Below are 21,951 nucleotides of genomic sequence, written 5' to 3'. Positions count from 1 at the left end.
TCATTCAAAAGAGATTTAAACACTCTGTGTATTGATAGATGCTCTCTGATTAGAATGTTTGCAGGAGCGGGCGGGACTGGACACAAAAATCACGGGAGCCGGCAATAATGGTCAGAAATTGAGTGGGAGTGGGACTAAGAAAACAGTCCCTCGCAGCGCTCTAATACAAAAACACACACATCACTGGCGACTGCAGAAAGTAAAAACCGAATCCCTGACATTTTGGGCGATTCAGAAATCCTGGCCAGAGGCATTTTTTTAGATCCAAAAAGAGGACATGTCCAGGAAAAAGAGGAAATATGGTCACTCTAATGTCATTGCAACGTACAACACAAAGTACCTCACGTGGGAAACACTTAACGTAATGCATAAATCCGCGTAACTACTGTAAATCAAGCAAACTAGTACGCATAGGCCACGAAGTGTTGGTGAAATAACACATTAGCGGACCAGAGGGAATAAGATGGAATTTTTTCCAGAAAACTTCTAGCACAAAATAAATTGAAGCACTTTTAAGGACCTGTGTCAATGTATGTTTATTTTCAAAAACTTTAAAAAAATTTAGAAAAAGCCTTGAAAACTTTCAAGGAATTCAAGAACCTGTGGGAACCCTGAACAACACAGCTTCAGCTGGAGCTCGTCTCGTTAGAGGCTCGTTGCCTTGTGTTGCCGGGATACATGCATATTTAATGAGCGATTTGTAACGTGTGTCTGATTCAACAGACCTCATGTCTTAATGAAAGGCCATGAAGGTCATGAGAGGTTTAGGAATGTTAGTATCATCAGCTCATCATCAGACTCCACACGTGCAGCATTTCCTTTTAAAAAACAGATTTAAAAAACAAATGCATTTTCAGATCTTTATATTATGTTTTCAGAGGGTTTTTGCCTCAAAAAAGTTCAGCTATTTCCAAAAATGATATTTTTGATCCTCATTTTCATTCTGTCACAAACACTTCGTTTAAGCTCGAGTCAGATAGAATAAACCAATGCAACTGCTCTTCATATTCATGTTATAACTACTAAATGTAAAATTAATGCTAACCTGTCTTTATGTGAAAACTCATGATTCCCAGTGTGCACAATCTTACCAGGATAGTGCTCTTTCCATTTCAGTGTTTACAATAACAACATCTTTATTTGTGAAAAATACCTTGATAGGATAACAGAATCAAGCAGTTATCATCTAAATGAATCTCTTTATGTTACAGTTTTAATTTTCAAATTATTTTCTCATATTTATTTTAGCAATTAATTCAAATCAATTACTAGTTTAGTAATTATATTCTATATTAATAAATATAATATTAAAAATGTCAAAATTATATTCATAATATTTTTTAATAAATTTCATTTTTGCATGTCCTTTTACTATATTTAAAAAAAAAAATTCTTTTTCTGTTTCTTTAAATACATTTTAAATAGTGTATGTTTAACTGATTTGAATAGCTGTTGATTATACACACACAAACACATATATATTGCAAACTATTTTGCAAAATATTTATTTGATATTTTATGCATGCAACTATTTAATTATTTTGAGAGCATTTACTTAATTATTTCATAGGAGTGGGCGGAGCTAAAGAGTTCACCTGTTTTTAGTTCTCTGATAGGTGAAGATTTCTCTGCTGAATCATGGGAAATGTAGTTTTTAACCATGAGTTCTGCTATTCAACACAATTATTTAGAAAATAAGTTGAAATAATGCAGCCTGACGGCTTTGAGAGAAGCATAAACTATCGATCAACAGCCTCTGAATTCATAATTTGCAGTGTTTAACGGTTTATGGTTAAGTTATGATTGAAAATCCGCTGGAAGTGTGAGTGAGTGTGAGCAGCATCATCAGAAGGATATTCCACCATGGCCTGGATCCCGTTCCTCTTGAAGATCACGATGCGCAGCACGTTTCCGATCGGGTTACAGACTGTGTACAAAACATCCTAAAGAGGAAGAGCAGAAGCTGTTGAGAGTGGGGATGTCAATTTCCATGATCGATCATCGTTTAAATTAACGATCGATAAATGCCGCTTCCAACCACCAGCGGTGCAGCGGCAAAACACACTGCTCTCATCCAACATTTCAATGTGAGTGTTATGACACAAGTGAGGTACAGATTTGAGAGCGTGTCAGCGTGGGGAGGCAGGTTTACCGTAGTGATGGGGTACAGCGGGTTCTGGATGGACAGCAGCAGCACTTTGTTCCCGCTGTTGGGGTCGTCGGCGTTGGTGGGCCGCGTGATGCGTTTGCTGGTGGAGTAGTTGAAGTAGGGCCTGCTGTCCGCGATGTAGACGGGCTCCTGCGAGCCACACGCCACGCAGCGGTCAGCGCTCTGAACCTCCTCGAACTCCACCAGAGCCTGCCGCTTGAACGGCATCATCATCACGTAACTGCAGGAGAGCAGCAGAACCTCACTAAAACGCCAAAAACACAGTTCCCTGAAAACTAATCAATAAAAAATAATCATAGAACCCAGCAGAACTTCAGTGCAGATCACTACAACTACAACCAAATATCAGTTCACTGAAAACTGATAAATAAAAAAAATGAATAATAATGAGAGAAGAGATGATGCCAATCCTCAGACAACATACAAAACTACTCAATAAGTGTTTGCTGTAAGTGTAATAGCAACATATTATTATTGCTGTTAATAGTGTTCACTGCCTGTTTGATTACGTCATTAACTAACTGCATGATTTTTACTGTACATTTCTGTCATATGGACATCAACTTGACATAGTCACCACTGATAAACTTCTACTAAATATAACGCAGAAGCTTTAAAATACAAACTTACGTTTTCTGTAAAGCTGCTTTGCAATGATTTGTATCAGGAAAAGTGCTATACAAATTGAAATGAATTGTAAAAAATGCACAATAAAATTTAAAGGAAAAACAGAAATAAAATTTAATTCAAAATATTAACAAAAACTATAATAATCATTAACTGAAACCATTAAAAATTAAATGAAATGAAAAAAATCATTTTAAACTAGAGCTGTCAGTTTTACGCATTAATTAATTAGTTCTGAAAAATAACGTGATTAAAATATTTTAATGCAGTTAATGCACTGGCCCCGCCCCCAGACCTGTACGTCATCTTACATTTCATACAGTTGATTTTTGATAAATATGACGCAGGGCATCAACTCCATAAATGCAGTTATGTACTAAAATTCAAGAAATTGGGGCAAAACATGCTCCTGTATGAGTTTTTGTCTCATATTTATATCACGATTAGCGATATCACACTTCAGGGAGAGCAGTATCACACGAGTGCTGTTTGTCCCAAATATAAAGAGTGCAAATGTGATTTTATACAACAGTTCAGTAAATAAGACGTTAATGTTGTGTTATATTTTAAACACAATATTGTGTGCTTTTGCTCAATTTTTCCAAAGAATAGATTACCTAAAAAACCAAAGCAGAATTGCTGTGTGTCTCTTAGTTTCTGAATGAATCCACGTTTTGAACGAATCGTGTGAATCAATGATTCAAAAGCCTATTCATAAAGTGAACCGTTTACTTCATTCCTGAATGAATCAGCCGTTTAAACAAATCAAATGAATGAATGACTCATAAAGACATTTACCGCCACCTGCTGGCAGTGTTAGTTTATTCTTTAGAGTATAATTTCATTTATTAAAAAATTAATTAATAACTAAAAAAAATTAAAAGGGTAGTTTTTTGCACAACATAAAATAAGGTATTTTGAAGACTGTTGGTAATAAAGTTGTTTTGGTTCCCAGTGACTTTCATTGCATGAACAAAAAATACTGACATGTTTCTGATACTAGCCTTATATCTTCTTTTATGTTCTATAGCTTATGTTAGGCCATTGTAGCCAAAACGTTTATGTTTAATAAATTTTATGTTGAATCAAATAAAACATTTCTTTCTAAAGCTGCTATCTGTAAACTTTTGTGGGTATTTTCACAGCCAAATTTAGTTTGCGATTAATTAGATTAATTAATCGACACACCATATAATTAATTAGATTAAAAAAAAACAATAAACAAATAAAACATTTAAACTAAAAAAAGAAAATATAAAAAATCTAATTCAAAATATTAACAAAAACTGCAAGAGTTGATATCTAAAACCATTAAAATACTTGAAATAAAATGAAACATTATCTGAAATAAGATAAAACATTAACAAACTAATTTTATTTCAGCTAGTTGCCAAGGCAACATTTCTCATATAATAATACAGAACTAAAACCATAAAAAATACCTGAAATGAAACAAACTTTAACTGATATAAAACTAAACCCTAACCTGATGCACTAAAATAACTAAAACTAAATAAAAAATAAATAAATTAAAAAAATATTAACTTAATTTAGTAACAAAATTACTAAAGCTTTAACCAAAATTAAAACAGAAAATACAGAAATAAAATTTTAAATAACAACAAAAACTATAATAGTATCTCAATGATGCTAAAATTTCACTGACTGACTTAAAAATTCCTTTATGTGCGGTAATTTAAATTATTATATAAAGCTCAGTTTTTATTTGAGTGTTGATTATTAAATGCATTTGATTAATTGATTATAAAATAAACTTTACTTTTTGGTTTCAGTTTTGGCTTTCAGCTAAAAATTAGTCAGAAATTAGTTTCAGGGCATCACTTAATTTGAACAATAAACAAAAACAGCATCAGATATGAATACAACTAACAATAAATCTTCAAATGAATTCATGAAGGAATCGTTTAACTGAACTGAAGGAGTGAGATTCGCTCACCAGACTATAAATACACTCATATGACCTCCATTTGTGTCACACACACACACACACACACACACACACACACACACACACACACACACACACACACGCACACACACACACGCACACACACACACTTTCTGTTCCTGTGCATCTGATCCGTGTCTGTCTGATACAGCTGAGGTCAAACACACACTAACGTCCCGCATGTGTTCCCCTGATCCTCTCTGAGCTTCAGTGAGTGTAAACATCAGAAAAGAATCAAACGCAGGAACTTCTGAAGCTTCATTTACACAACGATCATTCAGTGGACGGAGACTTTCATACGAAGCTCTTTGTCTGAGGAATGAAACACTCGTTAAATTCATTATGAGGGAAGAGCACCAAACGAATCTCTCGGCTGCTGAAACGAATCCCTCTGATGAATCAGATCAAATGAAAGCATCACTTTACCAGATGTTTCCGAATTTCTCCAAGGCCTCGACCAGATCGGCCTCCACCACAGATTCACAAAGACCTCTCACGTGAACGACGGGAGACGGAGCGATGCGGTGCGTCTCAGAGCCGCTGTCCTGAGAACAGAGAGAGAAAACACAATATTCATTCATCCATTCATTCAGCAGCAGCTTTCATCCGAACTAGCTGTTACGACTAACGACAGAAACACAGCGTCATGAGAAGAACTCAATCACAAAGACCCAGAAAACCCCGAGACGGCTGGAGATTCCACCATCGCACTGAATTAACCAGCATTGATTTCGTCAAATGAAACAAAATAAATAGTTTTAAAAATGAAAATGACTTAAATCATAAAAATGAAAAATGAATAATTTCAAATTAAAAATCACAAATTAAATTGAATAAATCATAAAATAAATATAATTAAAATAAAACTAAAAATTACTTAAAATCATAATAATGTAAAAGTAAATAAACAATTTTAAAAGATCAAAAAAAACAAAATAAAACATACTAAAAATTCGGTTACACTTTATTTTCTACTTTAGACATTCTACTAACTATAAGTAACTTTGCAACTACATGTCAACTATTTCTCATTAATTCGAAACTACATGTCTACTAGCGCTCAGAGTAGACTGTTAGGGTAGGTTTAGGGTTAACAGAATAAGCTGACATATATTTGCAAAGTTTCACACAGTCAGTATGTTGTGGACCCATCAAGATAAAGTGTTAGGAGATATATATATATATATATAGAATGTCTAAATTGGACGATCAAAATAAAGTGTTTCCAAAAATGTAATAATCCTAAAATGTTACATTAAATAGATAACTGTCAAATAAAATAATTAAAATAAAACACTTAATAAAAATTAAATCATAAAAATATACAAGTAAATCAATACTTTTAAAATAATCAAAACAATCAAAATAAAATACTTTATTGTTTACCTGCATTAACCAACATCAGAGAACATGAATGTTCAGAAAGACCTCAATTAAAATATCTGAACCTCTGCTCTAAACCATCATTCTGACAGTCTGAGTCAAATTTTACTGTACAGAACGATTACCATATTCATGTACCGCAGTATTTACACGCTACAGCTCTTGACAGAACACCATGATACTGTCTGGTTATCTCCATTCACAGTGGGTTTCTCTCACAGCTGAACAAGTTCATTTGGAGAACAGTGACTGAACACATTCAGACAAGAGAACAGCCTGCGAGGAAGAGACAGATGAAGGATATCCTGCTGTGATGTGAGGATGAAACCGCAGTGGCATTAGAGCTGCTGCCCACCACACATTCACCACAGGAGAGGACAGGGATCATGGGAGAAACACGGTCATATTCATATCTGATAGAGGAGAACATCAGTATGACGGTCCTGATGCAGCGGCGCCTGTCAATCATCTCATCACCGCCTGTCTGTCTGATCCTACTGCACGTACTGTACGTTTTTTAAAAGAAATGAATAATACTTTTATTCATCAAGGACGCATTAAATTGATCTAAAGTAAAGTAAAGACATTTCTAATGCTACAAAAGATTTATATTTTAAATAAATGCTGTTCTTTTGATCTTTCTGTTCATCTGTGAATCCTGGAAAATAAAATGCATCACAGTTTCCACAGAAATATTGTGCAGCACAACTGTGTTCAACATTGATAATAATCAGAAATGTTTCTTGAGCAGAAAATCATCATATTAGAATGATTTCTGAAGATCATGTGACACTGAAGACTGGAGTAATGATGCTGAAAATACAGCTGTGCATCACAGAAATAAATTACACTTTAACAGAGATTCACATAGAAAACAGCTGTTTTAAATTCTAATAATATTTAACAATTTTTGACCTAAAAATCTTTGACTTAAAAATATGTGCTTTTGGTGTAGTTCTAATAGTAATTACTAAGCAGATAAATTTGTGTATCATCCATATAACTATGATAATACAAGCGTTGTTCAGATATAGAACAAAAGGGAAGCATGTGAAAAAAAACAATATAGTGCCCAAAACAGAGCCCTGTGGGACACCACAAGTCAGGAGAACAATGCCCAAGTGTATTCTCCTACAATAACCCAGAAACTTTTGTTTCTGATACAATTCAAAGCAAGAGGAAGAATAACATGATGGTCAACTGTGTCGAATGCAGCACTTAAATCTAAAAGTACCAGCACAGCACATTCACATTTAAGTCAGTGGCAATTAAAAGATCACTTAAAACCTTTCTGAACATTTTCTAACATCTAAGATCAGGGTGAATGAAAGCGTCTCCAGGTGTTGTGGTACAGGAGTTGTATTGTTATATTTGTGGACTTCTTTTGTATGTTGTATGCCTGAAAAAGGTCTGATGACTGAAACACTGCATTTTAAAAACATTAAGGAGGTTCAAGTGGTGCACAAGATTTTATATTTATCTCAGTGCAAGGTTTTTGAGTACATCACAGATGTAGAGATGGGAACATATGTCAATCAAATCATACTGTGTCAATACTAGCACTGCCTATTAGCTGTTTATTTATAAAATATATCATTTTAATTTTCTCTATTAATTTTCACTTGAATCACTTTTTAGCTTAATAACAAATCAACAGTAAAGGTGCATCTAGAAAAATCAAATGAAGTGAAGCATTTGTCTTCCCTTGTTGAACACACGTAAAACCACACATGCATCAGCAGCACGGTGCTCTTATTTTGCAAGCATCAAATTCTTTTTCCATTTTCTGCTTTGCAAAACTCCTGATTGTTTGTCGACCACAGAGATCAACAGACAAACGGTGTGAACTGTCATAACAGCACTGCCATCTCAAGCCAACAGCAGAAAAACACCTTCAGTCTCACGCTCAGCATGAAATCATGAAGAATGTCCGGCTGATTCCATCAAATCATCATCTAAAAAAGGACCGAGATAAACACACACCTGTCTGTCCTCATATAGAGCAGTCTGTCTGGATCATTTCAGTTTTTCTTCCTCTTTCAGCTGCTTTCAGTCTCTCAGCATGAGTTTAACACCGTCTCACCTTCCAGAATGAGGTGAGAACACAGACAAACTGTGTCATCTGCACGTCTGTGATTATAGAGCACATTTATCTATTAACATATAAAAAATCTGGCCAAAAAGCACAAAAAAAAGCACTTAAAACTATACTTAAGCATTAAAAAAGTAACCTCTCAAAATGAATATTTAGCAATATTCATAATGCACAATATTAAAAAAATAATATTCAATCAATAATAATTAATATTAAACATACTTGAGTGAAAGTTATAAAAAAATACTAATTTAAATTGTACTTAAGTATTATAAAACAAACAACCTCTCAAAAATCTTATTTAATAATATAATACACAATATAAAAATGTAAAAATAATAATAGAAAATGCAATATTAAATTGTATTAATAATAATTAATAGTAAATATAATCAAAAAGCTGAAATATATTAATATATTGAGGAAAAATTTACTTTATTAAAGTGCATTTTAAATTGTACTGAAATATTAAAGATAACCTCCCAAAAAGAAGAAAGGAGTGTTTGAATCATTTTTTCAATAGAAAGTGAATGAATTGAATAAAAATCTCTTTTGTCAGACAGACTTAAAACTAAATGTAAGAGCGCAGAATTCAGAAGCATTAATCTAGATTGCATGTTTACAGAAAACAACAATTAAATCACAAAAGCATTTCTCATGTTGAAATGAAGAAGTTAAAAAACGGTTTTAAATACAGTGATTAAGAGTGCATATATTTAGCTGAAACTGCATTTGAGTAAAGAATGAATCGACTAAAATAACCTAAAATGACACTTAAGTACAGTGATCAAGCATAAGTATTCACACCCCTGCTCAAACGTAGGTGGTTTAGTTGTTTGTGTGATTCTGTCTCAGGACATCCTGTTGGGATCACACTGATATCACACATCTGACTTTAATTAAACAAATGCATAAACAGGTTAATCAGTCAGACAGACGAGCCTCTACGCCAGACACAAAACAAACCCAGGTCAAAAACATTCGTCTGCAGTGCATGTTTACAGAAAACACCGGTTAAAACACAGCACATCAGAACACAAAACATTCTAGTGACACAAACGAGTTTCACACCAAAAACAACAACATGAGAAAACACAACAAGCACTTCTCACATCAAAATAAATTTAGTAAGGAGTAAAAAGTGCTGTTTCTTCTTCAGAATGTGATTACATAACAGTACAAATACTGCACAAATCCTCAAAATAATACTGATGTTTCTGTGTATCTGTGTCAGAGCTAGTCATGTGTAGGTAATCTGTAACGCAAAATATCGTGGCCGAGAAGAGCAAAACCGATTTCAATTATGAAAACAAAATAACAAATTACAAACGCAAATGCAAATCTAAAAAACAAAATAACAATTCAGAAAACACAACAAAAATTCAGAAAACATTATAACAAATCAAAAAACACAATGACAAATTCTAAAACAAAATAACAAGTCAGAAAACACAACGACAAATCGGACAAACCGGAAGAGGTAGGTATAGTTTGGTTTGGGATTACTCACCGCTGACTGGACGAGACATCTGTCAATCACCGTATACAGAAATAACCGTTTGAAAAACAGCAGAGTCGTGGTAGAAAGTTCAGAGATGGTCTTAAAGTAGCTCGGTTTAAATGTATTGTATGAATTGCGCTTACTATGGAATAAAACATACCGAATGTCTATTTACACTTTGTGCAAATTACCTGACTTATTGGTATTTTGGGATCAGTATTTTGTCAGCTCCAGTGGTGCAGATGGTTAAGCCCCACCTTATGCCGAACTTTTTTTTCTCCCTTTTCAAATAACGTGTTAGCAATGGATTTTGTTTACACTAAGTGAAAATAGCAGTATTTTTAGCAATATGATATTTACACGAAGTGCAAATACCTATTTACACTATGTTAAAATAGCAGGATTTTCTGCTATTTATACTACTTGTTGCAAACAGTGGCAGTTATCTGCACTTCAGTATTGTAGTACATTATAAACAGTATGCAATAATAACATATTGAATGTAAATTATAATTTTAATTCACCTTCTACCTTATTGGTACAATAAAGCCCTCCATTCACCTACCCTATACTTTATTTTCACCCTTCTGATTATTTTCTTAATTTTTATTGAAAACAAATGCCTTAACAATGTGATACAAGATTTGAAAAGGGAGAAGAAAAAAAAGTTCGGCAAAAGGTGGGATTAATTATTGATTAATTATTATTAACTTTGATTGACAGATGTCTCGTCCAGTCAGCGATGAGTAATCCCAAACCAATGGCGCTGTCTCAAACTATACCTACCTCTTCCGGTTTGTCCGATTTGTCGTTGTGTTTTTTGATTTGTTATAATGTTTTCTGAATTTTTTTGTGTGTTTTCTGAATTGTTATATTTGCATTTGCGTTTGTAATTTGTTATTTTGTTTTCATAATTGTAATCTGTTTTGCCCTTCTCGGCCACCGTACGGTATTGTATCATGGGTACCGTTATACCGTAAATGACTACAACAAACACACATTCAATATGCAACCAACAAACAAATAAAATGACACTCTTAATAGTGTTGCGATTCTTCAGAAATCACTCAAACTGAACAGTTGAGAACGTGAATGAAGCAGCAACTGAAATAACGCTAGACAATCATTAAATAAAGGATGTACTTTATCTGTTTCTGTATTTATTCACAACAATAATCTAGTTTAAATATTCGCACATGACTTTGTTTGTTCTGGAAAAGTGCTGAATCTCAGCAACAAATGCTCAGATGTTTGATTATTCCTGTATAGGCTAAATGATTCTGTATGAGCCATCTGACTTTAATTAAATGAATGCATAAACAGGTTAATCAGGCAGACAAACGAGCCTCTCGTCTTTAGACGCCGTGTCTTGCTTTAAAAATAGCAGTGAATCTGCGGGAAATGAGCGCGAGATGCGGCCGGGTCACTGCTGCAGCTGCATCTAATGTCATCATACACGATTGAATTACACAAACTGGACAAATTAATTGTTTCGGGTGACATTTCAAATGCAAGGACACAAATAGCATATTCTCGTGACCGAACGACTGAACACAAGCAGACTGGACATTATCTCAACACACACTCACACACACTCTATATGAGGTTTAACACTTGATTTGATCATAACAAGAAAAGCACTGAATTATTTTTAAATTGTGTGATAACAGGCAAATAACATTTCTTTCTAGTTCTGAGAAAGTAGGAAATGCATTTTATATTTTGTATTATTATAAGACATTTTATTTTGTTATAAGAAAGTAGTAAAGAAAAATATTTTATTTTTATATTTTTATTATTAAAAGATAATGTTATCATAAGAAGGAAAGAAAAAGGAGGAACAACTTTTTTAGATGTCTTTTTATTTTAAAAGCACGCCCAGTTTTTGTGTTTTGTGTGTGTGTCTGTTATTTTCAGTCAACCAATGACTGCTCAGTATCCTCTTTGGCAGTGATTAATAATACTTCCTGCATTACTTCCTGATTTACAGACCGTTGCACTCGTGTCTAGTAACGCTGGCATTCATCACCTGAGGGACGCTCGTTTGCAGACAGTGAGTGTGTGTTTAAGCTCTGAAACGCGTCCCCGAGCCTCGTGGCTTCAGCGTCTGATCGCTCGTCGCTCCTCATGAGACTCACAGCATGATGCAGCTCACGGCCGACACACACGTCTGATCCTGACCTGCTCAAATCATCTCCACATAAGCTCTACCAGAGCCTTTAACACTGCGCAGGAGAGTTTCATCTGGAAACATCCGTGCAGCACAGATCAGTCGCACTAGACACGGTCTTCAGTAGCAGGAATCAGCTCATGAGCTGCAGAGTGACAGAGACTGCTCTTATAATCACACATCTTCAGTTCACATGAGATCACAAACATATCTAAATAAACACTGATAAAAATCCACAAATCAGGATTTTTCCATGACTGACATATATTTAGAATGGGGAATTCAAAGGTCATTATGTATGTTCATTTATTAGTGTGTGTGTGTATAGTGTGTAAAATATTGTGTATATATATTTATATATATGTACAATAATAAAACAAATTATGTATGTATGTATGTATATATATATATATATATACAGTACAGACCAAAAGTTTGGAAACATTACTATTTTTAATATTTTTGAAAGAAGTCTCTTCTGCTCATCAAGCCTGCATTTATTTGATCAAAAATACAGAAAAAACAGTAATATTGTGAAATATTATTACAACTTAAAATAATTAGTTTTCTATTTGAATATACTTTAAAAAAAATAATTTATTCCTGTGATGCAAAGCTGAATTTTCAGCATCATTACCCCAGCCTTCAGTGTCACATGTAACATCCAGTCTATCACATGATCATTTAGAAATCATTCTAATATTCTGATTTATTATGAGTGTTGGAAACAGTTCTGCTGTCTAATATATTTGATGAATAAAAGGTTAAAAAGAACTGCATTTATTCAAAATGAAAAAAAAAAACTAATAAATATATATTCTAATAATATATTTTCTTTACTATCACTTTTTTATCAATTTAACACATCCTTGCTGAATAAAAGTATTGATTTTATTTAAAAAAAAGGAAGAAAGAACAAAAAAATTACTGACCCCAAATTACTGACCAGTAGTATATATTGTTATTACAAAATATTTTTAAAAACACAGCTTCTTTTTTTTTTTTTTTTTCTACTTTTTATTCATCAAAGTATCCTAAAAAAGTATCACATGTTCTGAAAAAATATTAAGCAGCAGAACTGTTTTCAACTTTGATAATGAATCATCATATTAGAATGATTTCTAAAGGATCATGTGATAATGATCCTAAAAATTCAGCTTTGCATTCAAGAAATAAATGATAATTTAAAGTATAATACATTTAAAAATACAATTATTTTTAAATTGTAAATAATATCTCACAATATAAATTTTTTTTCTGTATTTTTTGATCAAATAAATGCAGGCTTGATGAGCAGAAGAGACTTCTTTCAAAAAACATTAAAAAACTAGTAATGTTTCCAAACTTTTGACCTGTACTGTATATATATATATATATATATATATATATATATATTATATATATATATATATATATAATATATACACATTATATATATATATAATTTTTTTTTATACACGTTTAAAAAAAAAAAAAAAATGTTTTATTATAACACAGCATTTGGTTGTTTTATTATAATACATACTCATATATAATTAAATAAATATTTAAGTATATATAAATATAAAATTACATAAATTTATGATAAAAAAAGATACTTTTTTTTTACAATTTGAAATTAAAAAATTAAGAATATTGTCTTGTCTCCTATCAGTTGGTAAGTAATACGTATAATTAAATAAGCATAATTTAACTTAGGAAGTGTTCACACCCTAAAAACACCTGCGTGGCTGCTGATACACTGATAGCATCATGTTTCCTCTGCAACCAATGACAGAAACGACGACAGAGCAGCAGCACGAACAGGAAATTACATGCAATGTCATCCAAAGAGAACTACACACCACAGGATTGTGTAACAGACTATTCTGGTGAGAATCAACAGCAGAAAACAGAATCAGTGAGCTCGCCGCTACAGCGTAAACCATTCAATCGACATACTATCAGCGCAAAACATTTGCTTGGTTTACAATCATTCCTGAGACAAACTCACTTACATCTGAATCCTCCAGACACACAACAGATCCACCGTATTAAAGACATTAATGAGAATGTCAACGCTCAAAGACTTCAGGAGCGCTTTCAGCACCAATTAAAGGAGTAATTCACCCAGAAATGAACATGCTGTCATCATTTACTCGCTCCAAACCTGTAGGACTTTCTTTCTTCTGCTGAATATAAAAGAACACGCTGATCTTTGAGGAGAGAGCTTCTCTCTTCTGTACAATGACCAAAGAAAGCCTCACGGGTTTGGAACAATATGAAGGTACATCAGTGAAGATTTAGGTTTTATTTTCAGTGAATTCATCGTTTAAGGCAAGAAATTAGAGGTGAATTCTAACAGGTATCAGCATATTTTCACCAGTTGATTATTCACAGTAAATTGAACAAATTGTTTTGCATTGCAAGTTTTCTTGAACGCTAAATTTAAATATGCAATATAATCTGCTATAACTTGCATAAATTTTCAGAAGATAAATCTGAAAATTGTATAAAAGTCAGGTTTGAAATTCTTGTTTGATTTTGTTGACATATTAGACAAAGGTTATTACTGAAAGGATTATGGATTTCTCTTTTTAACACTGCATAAATCAGAAAATTACAGAGCCCCGCACATGGCATGCAGGAAAAAAATAGTAGGCTAAATCATGCACACAATTTACTAATTTGTTCCCTTAATTTGCTAAATCGTGCACATGATTTATAAATCGAGAAGTAAATTAGGAAATCGTGCGCCCGATTTAGCAAATCGAAAAACACATAGTAATCGTTTTTATTTAGTTTTTATGTCATGTCGGGGCTCTGTAGAAAATGCTGTCACAGACAAAAAAAATACATTTTTCAAATTCATAAGACCAGTGCATGAAAAAAACACTGGTTTTGCATCTATTTGCGTCTCTAGATTTCAATTCCAATCCGTATCTTTAAAGAGTTTTTCTTCCAATTCAGCAGCACTCACATACACCAAACTTTACAGTTTTATTCCTCTCTATATTCTGAAGGTTTTTACTAAGGGGATTTTGGATTTCTCTTTTTATCACTCTGTACATCAGAAAATACTGTCAACAGACAGAAAAAATACATTTTCACCATGTTTTTAGGATTTTATTTTATATAAATCAGTGTGAATGATATATTCACAAACCCCCCAGTAAAAACCTTCAGAATATAGACAGGAATAAAACTGTAAATTTTGGTGTATGTAGGTGCTGCTAAAGTGCAGGAGAAAACGTTTAAAGATATGCATTGAAATTAAACTCTATAGGCGCAAATACATAAAGTGCAAAAACGAAACACTTAAATGTGTATTCTGGATGTTTTCTATTCAGTTGTTTTCAAAATGGTAACTAAACAAACCAAAATCTCCAGTGCATTAAAAAGAATGTTTTTGCCTGTAGCATCTTGTCTTAAACTCAGTGTTACAGCAGCACATGTCATTCATCGAAACCCGCCCAGAACCCCTGCCGCTGACCCGAGACTCTCCGGCTGAGAGACTGTTTGCATACACATGAAAAGAGGGCAGATTATGAATGCAAACTGATTCCAAAAGGATCTGGTATCATTCTCACCCACGTGCTATTAAAGCGTCTCACGCTCCGCCGCCGCCCACCCGAGCGCGTTTGATTTCATTGTCGTGCCCCGCGTATCTCTGGCAGTAAAAGGTAACGTGCCAATGGCAGCGATTCCCCGAGCGCCTGCAGATATCAATAAACCCCACGGGAAACAATATCTGCTCCACAAACACACACGGCCGCTATCAGAGGAGCTGAAGGTACATGTGCAATCATCGCTCAGATCAGACAGTTAAACCAGCCAATAAAAGCCATTTAGTATTCAAATCATCAGGACTGTTCAAGAGGAACGCTTCCTCAGAGCTGAGCAATTCGCTCCGGGCAAAACACTGAAGCCATTCTGTCTGTCTCTTTCTGAGCGTCTGGACTGTGAACACACTCACAGTGACTGAATGAGCTGCTGCATGAAAAATAACTGCACTGTTTCTAGACATCGTATTAAAGTCAATATGAAACGATGTCAAATTAAGCATATACAATAAACTGATTCTCTGACTTCTTACAATTCTGATGAATCTCTGATTCAACAACATGTTTGTGTCGCTGTTCACAGATCTGGCATTGCATAAATAACTACTGTATTTATTGTATATGCTTATAAATGAAAATGATAAAATATCATCCTTTGTGTTCATTTAATTAGAAAACATGCTTTTGATTATTTTTACTATGTTAACTATGATTTTTACATGCAAAATGTACTAAGAAGGTAAAAGGGTCCATTATAAGTGATAAATTCATTATTACTTTAGATGCAGAGTGAACACTGTTATCTTGTACATAAATTAATTCATTAAAATTCTGAACAAACTCTGATTCAATGTTCACAGATGTGTTTTAGTAAAAAGTAGATTACTTTTTATGCAAATAAATGAAAATGATGAAATACAATTCTTCCATGTTCATTTATTTAAAAAACGTGCTTTTGATTATTTTTACTACATTCACGAGTTCACCCTTACATCTAATCTGATAGCAAATAGTAAGCATGTTTTGGCGTGCTGTCCTGGGGGAGGGCTCCAGGCCCGGAATATAGCCCGAACCCAAAGAACTTCCCCTATCCCTAATGTGGGGAAAAAATAGATTAGGAGTGAGATTAATACTTTAGTGGTAGGTAGTTGGTTGATAAACACACCTATTGTGCTAGTTAAGATGGTTAGCTAAACGAGTTGCACCTGTGCCAAATTGGTTGATTATCTGATCGTGCTCCTCCCAAACCTTGTTGATAAAACATAATTTTTCACATGCAAAACCAGGAACATGTACTAGTAATTTAAAATAGATCAGTTATGAATGATAAATTCATGCTCACTTTAAACGCTCCGTGTGCAATTATCTGCTCTCTGACTCCATTTATGGTAACCGCTGTCTAGTTTCTAAAAATGTCACATGGTCATCAACTTGGCTTGCCTTGCCTTCCTCTGTGAACACACACCGTTCAGACGACCTGATGTCACTCGCTTTATAGTGACTCTGACAGTCCTGCTTTATACAAAAATAATCCATTTGATGTCTAGAGACACAATTTAGCAGGAGAAGAGGAACTGAGCTGGACGTCCAGTCATAGAGTGACCGGATGAATCAGAAGACGTGTTTCCAAAGCACTGATGGATCATGGGATCGGCTCTGAGTCAATCAGATGCACTTCAGATGTGTGTGTGCAGTGATCATAGGTCACTCCATTGGTCAGTCCATCTCAATATATACTATACAGCAAATCTCAACTGCTTGATCGTTTATATCGTCGCAAATGTAACTATTTTATTGTCCAGCTCTAATCTGATTTTCTATAAAGCTGCTTTGAAATTATGTGTTTTGTGAAAATTGCTATATTAATAAAACAGACTTGATCACATGCTTGAGCATGTTTAAATTTCCTAATTTTTTGATTGATTACGTAGTAATGCAGAACCAATGTTGGGTTCAAATGCATAACAAGTAATGTGACTTACATAATCAGATTACTTTTTCAAGTTACTAGTAAAGTAATGCATTACTTTTTAATTTACCAGAAAATATTGGAGTTACTTTGTTTCCATGTACTGACTGACAGCTCTTGTGTTGCCATGTTTAGAGATAATGTCACGTCGTTTTATGAGATACAAACATATAGTATTCATATAGTGTTCATATGCAACATTTCATATATGAGACTTCTCTTCATTTGTATTTTGATGGACATTTTTATTTCTGCTTGATTCATATTCACAGATCTGGATTTATATGCATTTAGTACATGATGCCAAAAGAAAAGAGGAATCAAAAGAAAAGAAAACCATAAAGATCATAAACAGGAACGGTGTCATTGTATTCAGATGATAAAAATAAAGACTATATGTTTAAAAACAGATGTATTTACCACACATTACCATGGTACTGGCATGAGGTCACTTTTTATTTTAGTAAAAAGTGTAAACTACGTTAGACCGCCCCAACGATTACTATATTCATATCCCATCCAACGCACTTACCTACATACACAGCATTTTTCTAAATCCCATGCATCAAATGCTGCCTAATTTGGGAACACACTAGAAATAAAACGATCAGTTTGGTAGAAGAAACGAACAAAAAAGCACCACAATACTACCATGGTACTTTGATATATACCATAGTACTAAATGGTCTGTTTACCATGCACACACTTGTATGTGCAATAAATTAATTCTCTGATGCATTAAAATCTGACGGATCTCTGATTCAGTGTGTTTCTGATTTGTTCACCAATCTGGTACTTTGCATGAATGTTTTATATTATTAAAAAACAGATTACTGTTTATGCATGTAAATGAAAATGATTAAATATATTTTTTTGTGTTCATTTAATTAAAAAAAATGCATTTGATGCTCCTGTTTTTATGACATAACTATGATCTCTGCATGCAAAACATACTAATGAGTTAAAAGGTGTTAATTATAAAAGATAAATTCATGCTTTAGATGTAGAGTTAACACTGTTAGCTTGTATGTAAATGAATTCATTAAAATTCTGACAAAACTCAATGTGCCTGTTGTTCACAGAAATGGTATTTTTCATAAATATTTTAGTAGAAAAAAGATGACTGTTTATGCATATGCATAAAAAATTATTAAATATAATTCTTCCCTGTATTAATTTAATTTAACAAAAATAATTATTTTGATTATTTGTACTGTTGATTTTCACATGCACCATTAGACCAGGAACATGCACTAATAAGTTAAAATAGGTCAACTGCAAATTATAAATTCATCCTTACTTTACACGTAGAGTGAACACTGTTATCCTGAATGTAAATTAATTTAATAAAATTTGACTCAACAGAGTGACTATGCTGATCACAGATAAGTTTTTTTTTCATAAACCTTTTTATATGTTTTAATAGAAAAAGATTACTACACTCAATCTATTTTGTTCCTATCTATTTACAATTACGATATATTTCCTGCTGTTTACTTCTCTATATAACTACATTCACACTGAAGCAACGAGCAGCAGACCTCTTGAGGAAGAGCTTAGACTAACATGACACTTCAGCCACAGTATGGTCATACCTCAACCAGTACCATGGTGTTTCGTGGTGAATGATTTCTGATCTCATTTTTTCTTCAATCTTATTTATATCATTAAACTGATCAGCACTGTTCCTGTTTATTATCTTTATGGCTCCCTCTCTTGATTCCTCTTTTCTTTTTCTCTTTGCAGTGTCTTGGTATGCATTAAACATGCGTCATGTCAGTCCAGCGCTATAAATATGAATATATATATATATATTCATATGTATGTGTGTGTGTGTGTGTGTGTGTGTGTCCCTGGAGCACAAAAGCAGTCATAAGTAGCACAGGTATATTTGTAGCTATAGACAACAATATATTGTATGAGTCACAATTATACATTTCTCTTTTATGCCAAAAATCATTAGGATATTAAGATCATGTTCCATGAAGATATTTAGTAAATGTCCTACCGTAAATATATCAAAATGTAATATTTGATTAGTAATATGCATTGCTAAGAACTTCATTTGAACAACTTTAAAGATGATTTTCTCAATATTAAGATTTTTTTGCTCCCTCAGATTCCAGATTTTCAAATAGTTGTATCTCGGCCAAATATTGTCCTCCTAACAAACCACACATCAATGGAGAGATTATTTATTTATTCAGCTTTCAGATAATGTATGAATCTCAATTTCAAAAAACTGACCCTTATGACTGGTTGTGTGCTCCAGGGTCACAGATATATCATTGAACTGAACGGCACTGTTCCTGTTTATCATCCTTCTGGCTCGCTCTCCCTCTTTTTTTATTTTTCTCTTTGCAGTGTTGTGGCATCATGCATTAAACGCGTGTCATGTCAGTCCAGCGCTATGATTATATATATATGTGTGTGTGTGTGTGTGTGTGTGTGTGTGTGTGTGTGTGTGTGTGTGTGTGTTCTCTGCGTGGTCAGATGATGCTGATGCTCCAGTATTGAGAGTGATGCGGCTCTGACCTTCCTCTCCGCGGAGCTCCAGCGCGCTCTGCTCTGTCCTTCATCCTCCTCATCGTCACCCAGGAGCCCCGCGGATGCTGAGTCTGACTCCTCGCCTTCCTCCAGCTCCTCCTCATCCTCCGCGGACACCTTCATGCGCTTGGGCGCGCGCTCGTACTCCTCCGGCGTGGACATGATGTATCAATCTATCAATCAATCAGCAGTCGGAGGATGATGAAGACGATGTGGAAGGAGCACACACGCACGAAGGCGCGCTCATGTGCTGCTCTGATCTCTCATCCGGCAACAGCTCTCACGCCCTCGATCCTCGCTCACTGCGGCTCTGACGTCACGCCGCGTTTTGATTGGCTGCGGTGTCTGAGTGAAGGCTGCGCGGCGGCATTGATTGGCTGAGAGCGGGGCATGCGTAAAAAACACGGTGTTACATTAAAGATAATTATAATAATCACTTTGAACAACTTTGCGTGAGAGTTACTTTGTAATACTGTGAAGCGCTGTTCAGACAAATAATAGTGTCCTTCACAAAGGAATTAACTTGATGTAAAATATAAAATATAAATTAGATGTAAAATATAAATTATGATTCGACATTATTATGATTCTGTTAACAGTGTTGCTGTTCATCAACAGAGACAAAAAATATAGTCTTCATTAAAAGCTCAAATAAATCTGAATATTTTAGCAGCGAGAGGATGAACTGGAGAAACTGAAATATTAGAATATGGGTCAAATATAAGGAAGTGAAATCATGTGGACTTTGACTCAGTTAAATCTGTCTGAAGACAGGATCACATTCAGACAGAGCCTCCATATGTGTCAGAGACATACAACACAGAGCGGGAATAAAACACTGCATTAAACATGTGATAGATAGATAGATCGATAGATAGATAGATAGATAGATAGATAGATAGATAGATAGATAGATAGATAGATAGATAGATAGATAGATAGATAGATAGATAGATAGATAGATAGATAGATAGATAGATAGATAGATAGATGATGGATGGATAATCAGATTCACACTCTTCTCTTGGATCTTCTCTTCTGTCTGCTCAGGTCCAGACGTCTGTGGTTCTTGAAGTGTTGGAGCCGAGCTGAAGATGCATCTGTGGTTCTCGCAGGAGCATCAGAAGCTCTTTGAGAAGAACTCAGTCTTCAGCAGCAATTACGGCCCGTATGAGATGCATCCCATAAATCCTGCCAAACACAGACCCTGATAATGAGGTCTGGAGAGCCGAACGCTGCTGTGTGATCTCTGAGCAGTCGTCTCTCGTCTTCTTTTGTTTACTAGGGAGGAAACCGGTGAATTTGCATCAAACAGTGTTTTGCAGTCGCTGGAGCGGCAGGTGCTTCTCTAGAGTCTCAACATGTTTATAGAGGAGGCAAGAGACAGAGCAGCTAAACCTGGAAAACCACAGAGATCTATCTAGGACAGAGGTGTGCTGCACAACGCCTCTGCTTCGCAGGAGTGTGTGTGTGTGTGTTTATAGACAGATTCTATATGATACACACAGCAAACCAACTTTAAGAGCACTGAAGCACGTTTCCATTTTCACATCAAACATCCTCGTCTTCACAGTCATGTCAGAATATATCATGTGTGCGAACGCTCGAGAAGACCTTAAAAATATTCTCCCTGAAATAGCCGAGGAGCTCTTGAGCAAACATCTCGTGTGGTGCCGTGTCTTTCCTGTAATCGACAGATACAGGCCAGTTATTTCAGTTTAACGTTTAGATCGTGAAGTGAAACCAGTCCAAAGTCTGATGCAGGGTAAAATACCCACAGTTCAGTTCAGATAACTGCTAAATAGAGCACTGACAGAGTATGGCACATGAGCGGATACATGGTTTACATTCACTTCACCAGAAAGGAAACTAATAACAACACTACAAACTTTAGATTCAAGCTCATATGAACCATCCAGATCAAATAATGAAAGACTCTTTAAAGGGTTACTCCACCCCAAAATGATAATGTTGTCAT

The 21,951-nt window shown here is 34.4% G+C and overlaps 1 protein-coding gene across 1 annotated transcript in view; it reads right to left on the bottom strand.

Moving 5' to 3' along the window:
* The window catches only part of LOC109092793 (heterogeneous nuclear ribonucleoprotein L-like), a 33,375-nt gene extending 12,895 nt beyond the window's left edge, over positions 1-20,480 (bottom strand). The window contains exons 1-4 of the mRNA XM_042734705.1: positions 19,962-20,480; positions 5,193-5,311; positions 2,153-2,390; positions 1,858-1,943 (exon numbers count right to left, since the gene is read on the bottom strand). Coding sequence (XP_042590639.1) covers positions 1,858-1,943; positions 2,153-2,390; positions 5,193-5,311; positions 19,962-20,135 — 617 coding nt within the window. The 5' untranslated portion in view covers positions 20,136-20,480. The remainder of the gene's footprint in view (positions 1-1,857; positions 1,944-2,152; positions 2,391-5,192; positions 5,312-19,961) is intronic.
* Between the last annotated feature and the right edge of the window lie 1,471 nt (positions 20,481-21,951).

The sequence above is a fragment of the Cyprinus carpio genome, chromosome B11, assembly GCF_018340385.1.
Source record: "Cyprinus carpio isolate SPL01 chromosome B11, ASM1834038v1, whole genome shotgun sequence".
Lineage (NCBI taxonomy): Eukaryota > Metazoa > Chordata > Actinopteri > Cypriniformes > Cyprinidae > Cyprinus > Cyprinus carpio.
Note: the sequence above shows the minus strand (reverse complement) of the source record. Positions and strands in the feature narration are given on the sequence as shown.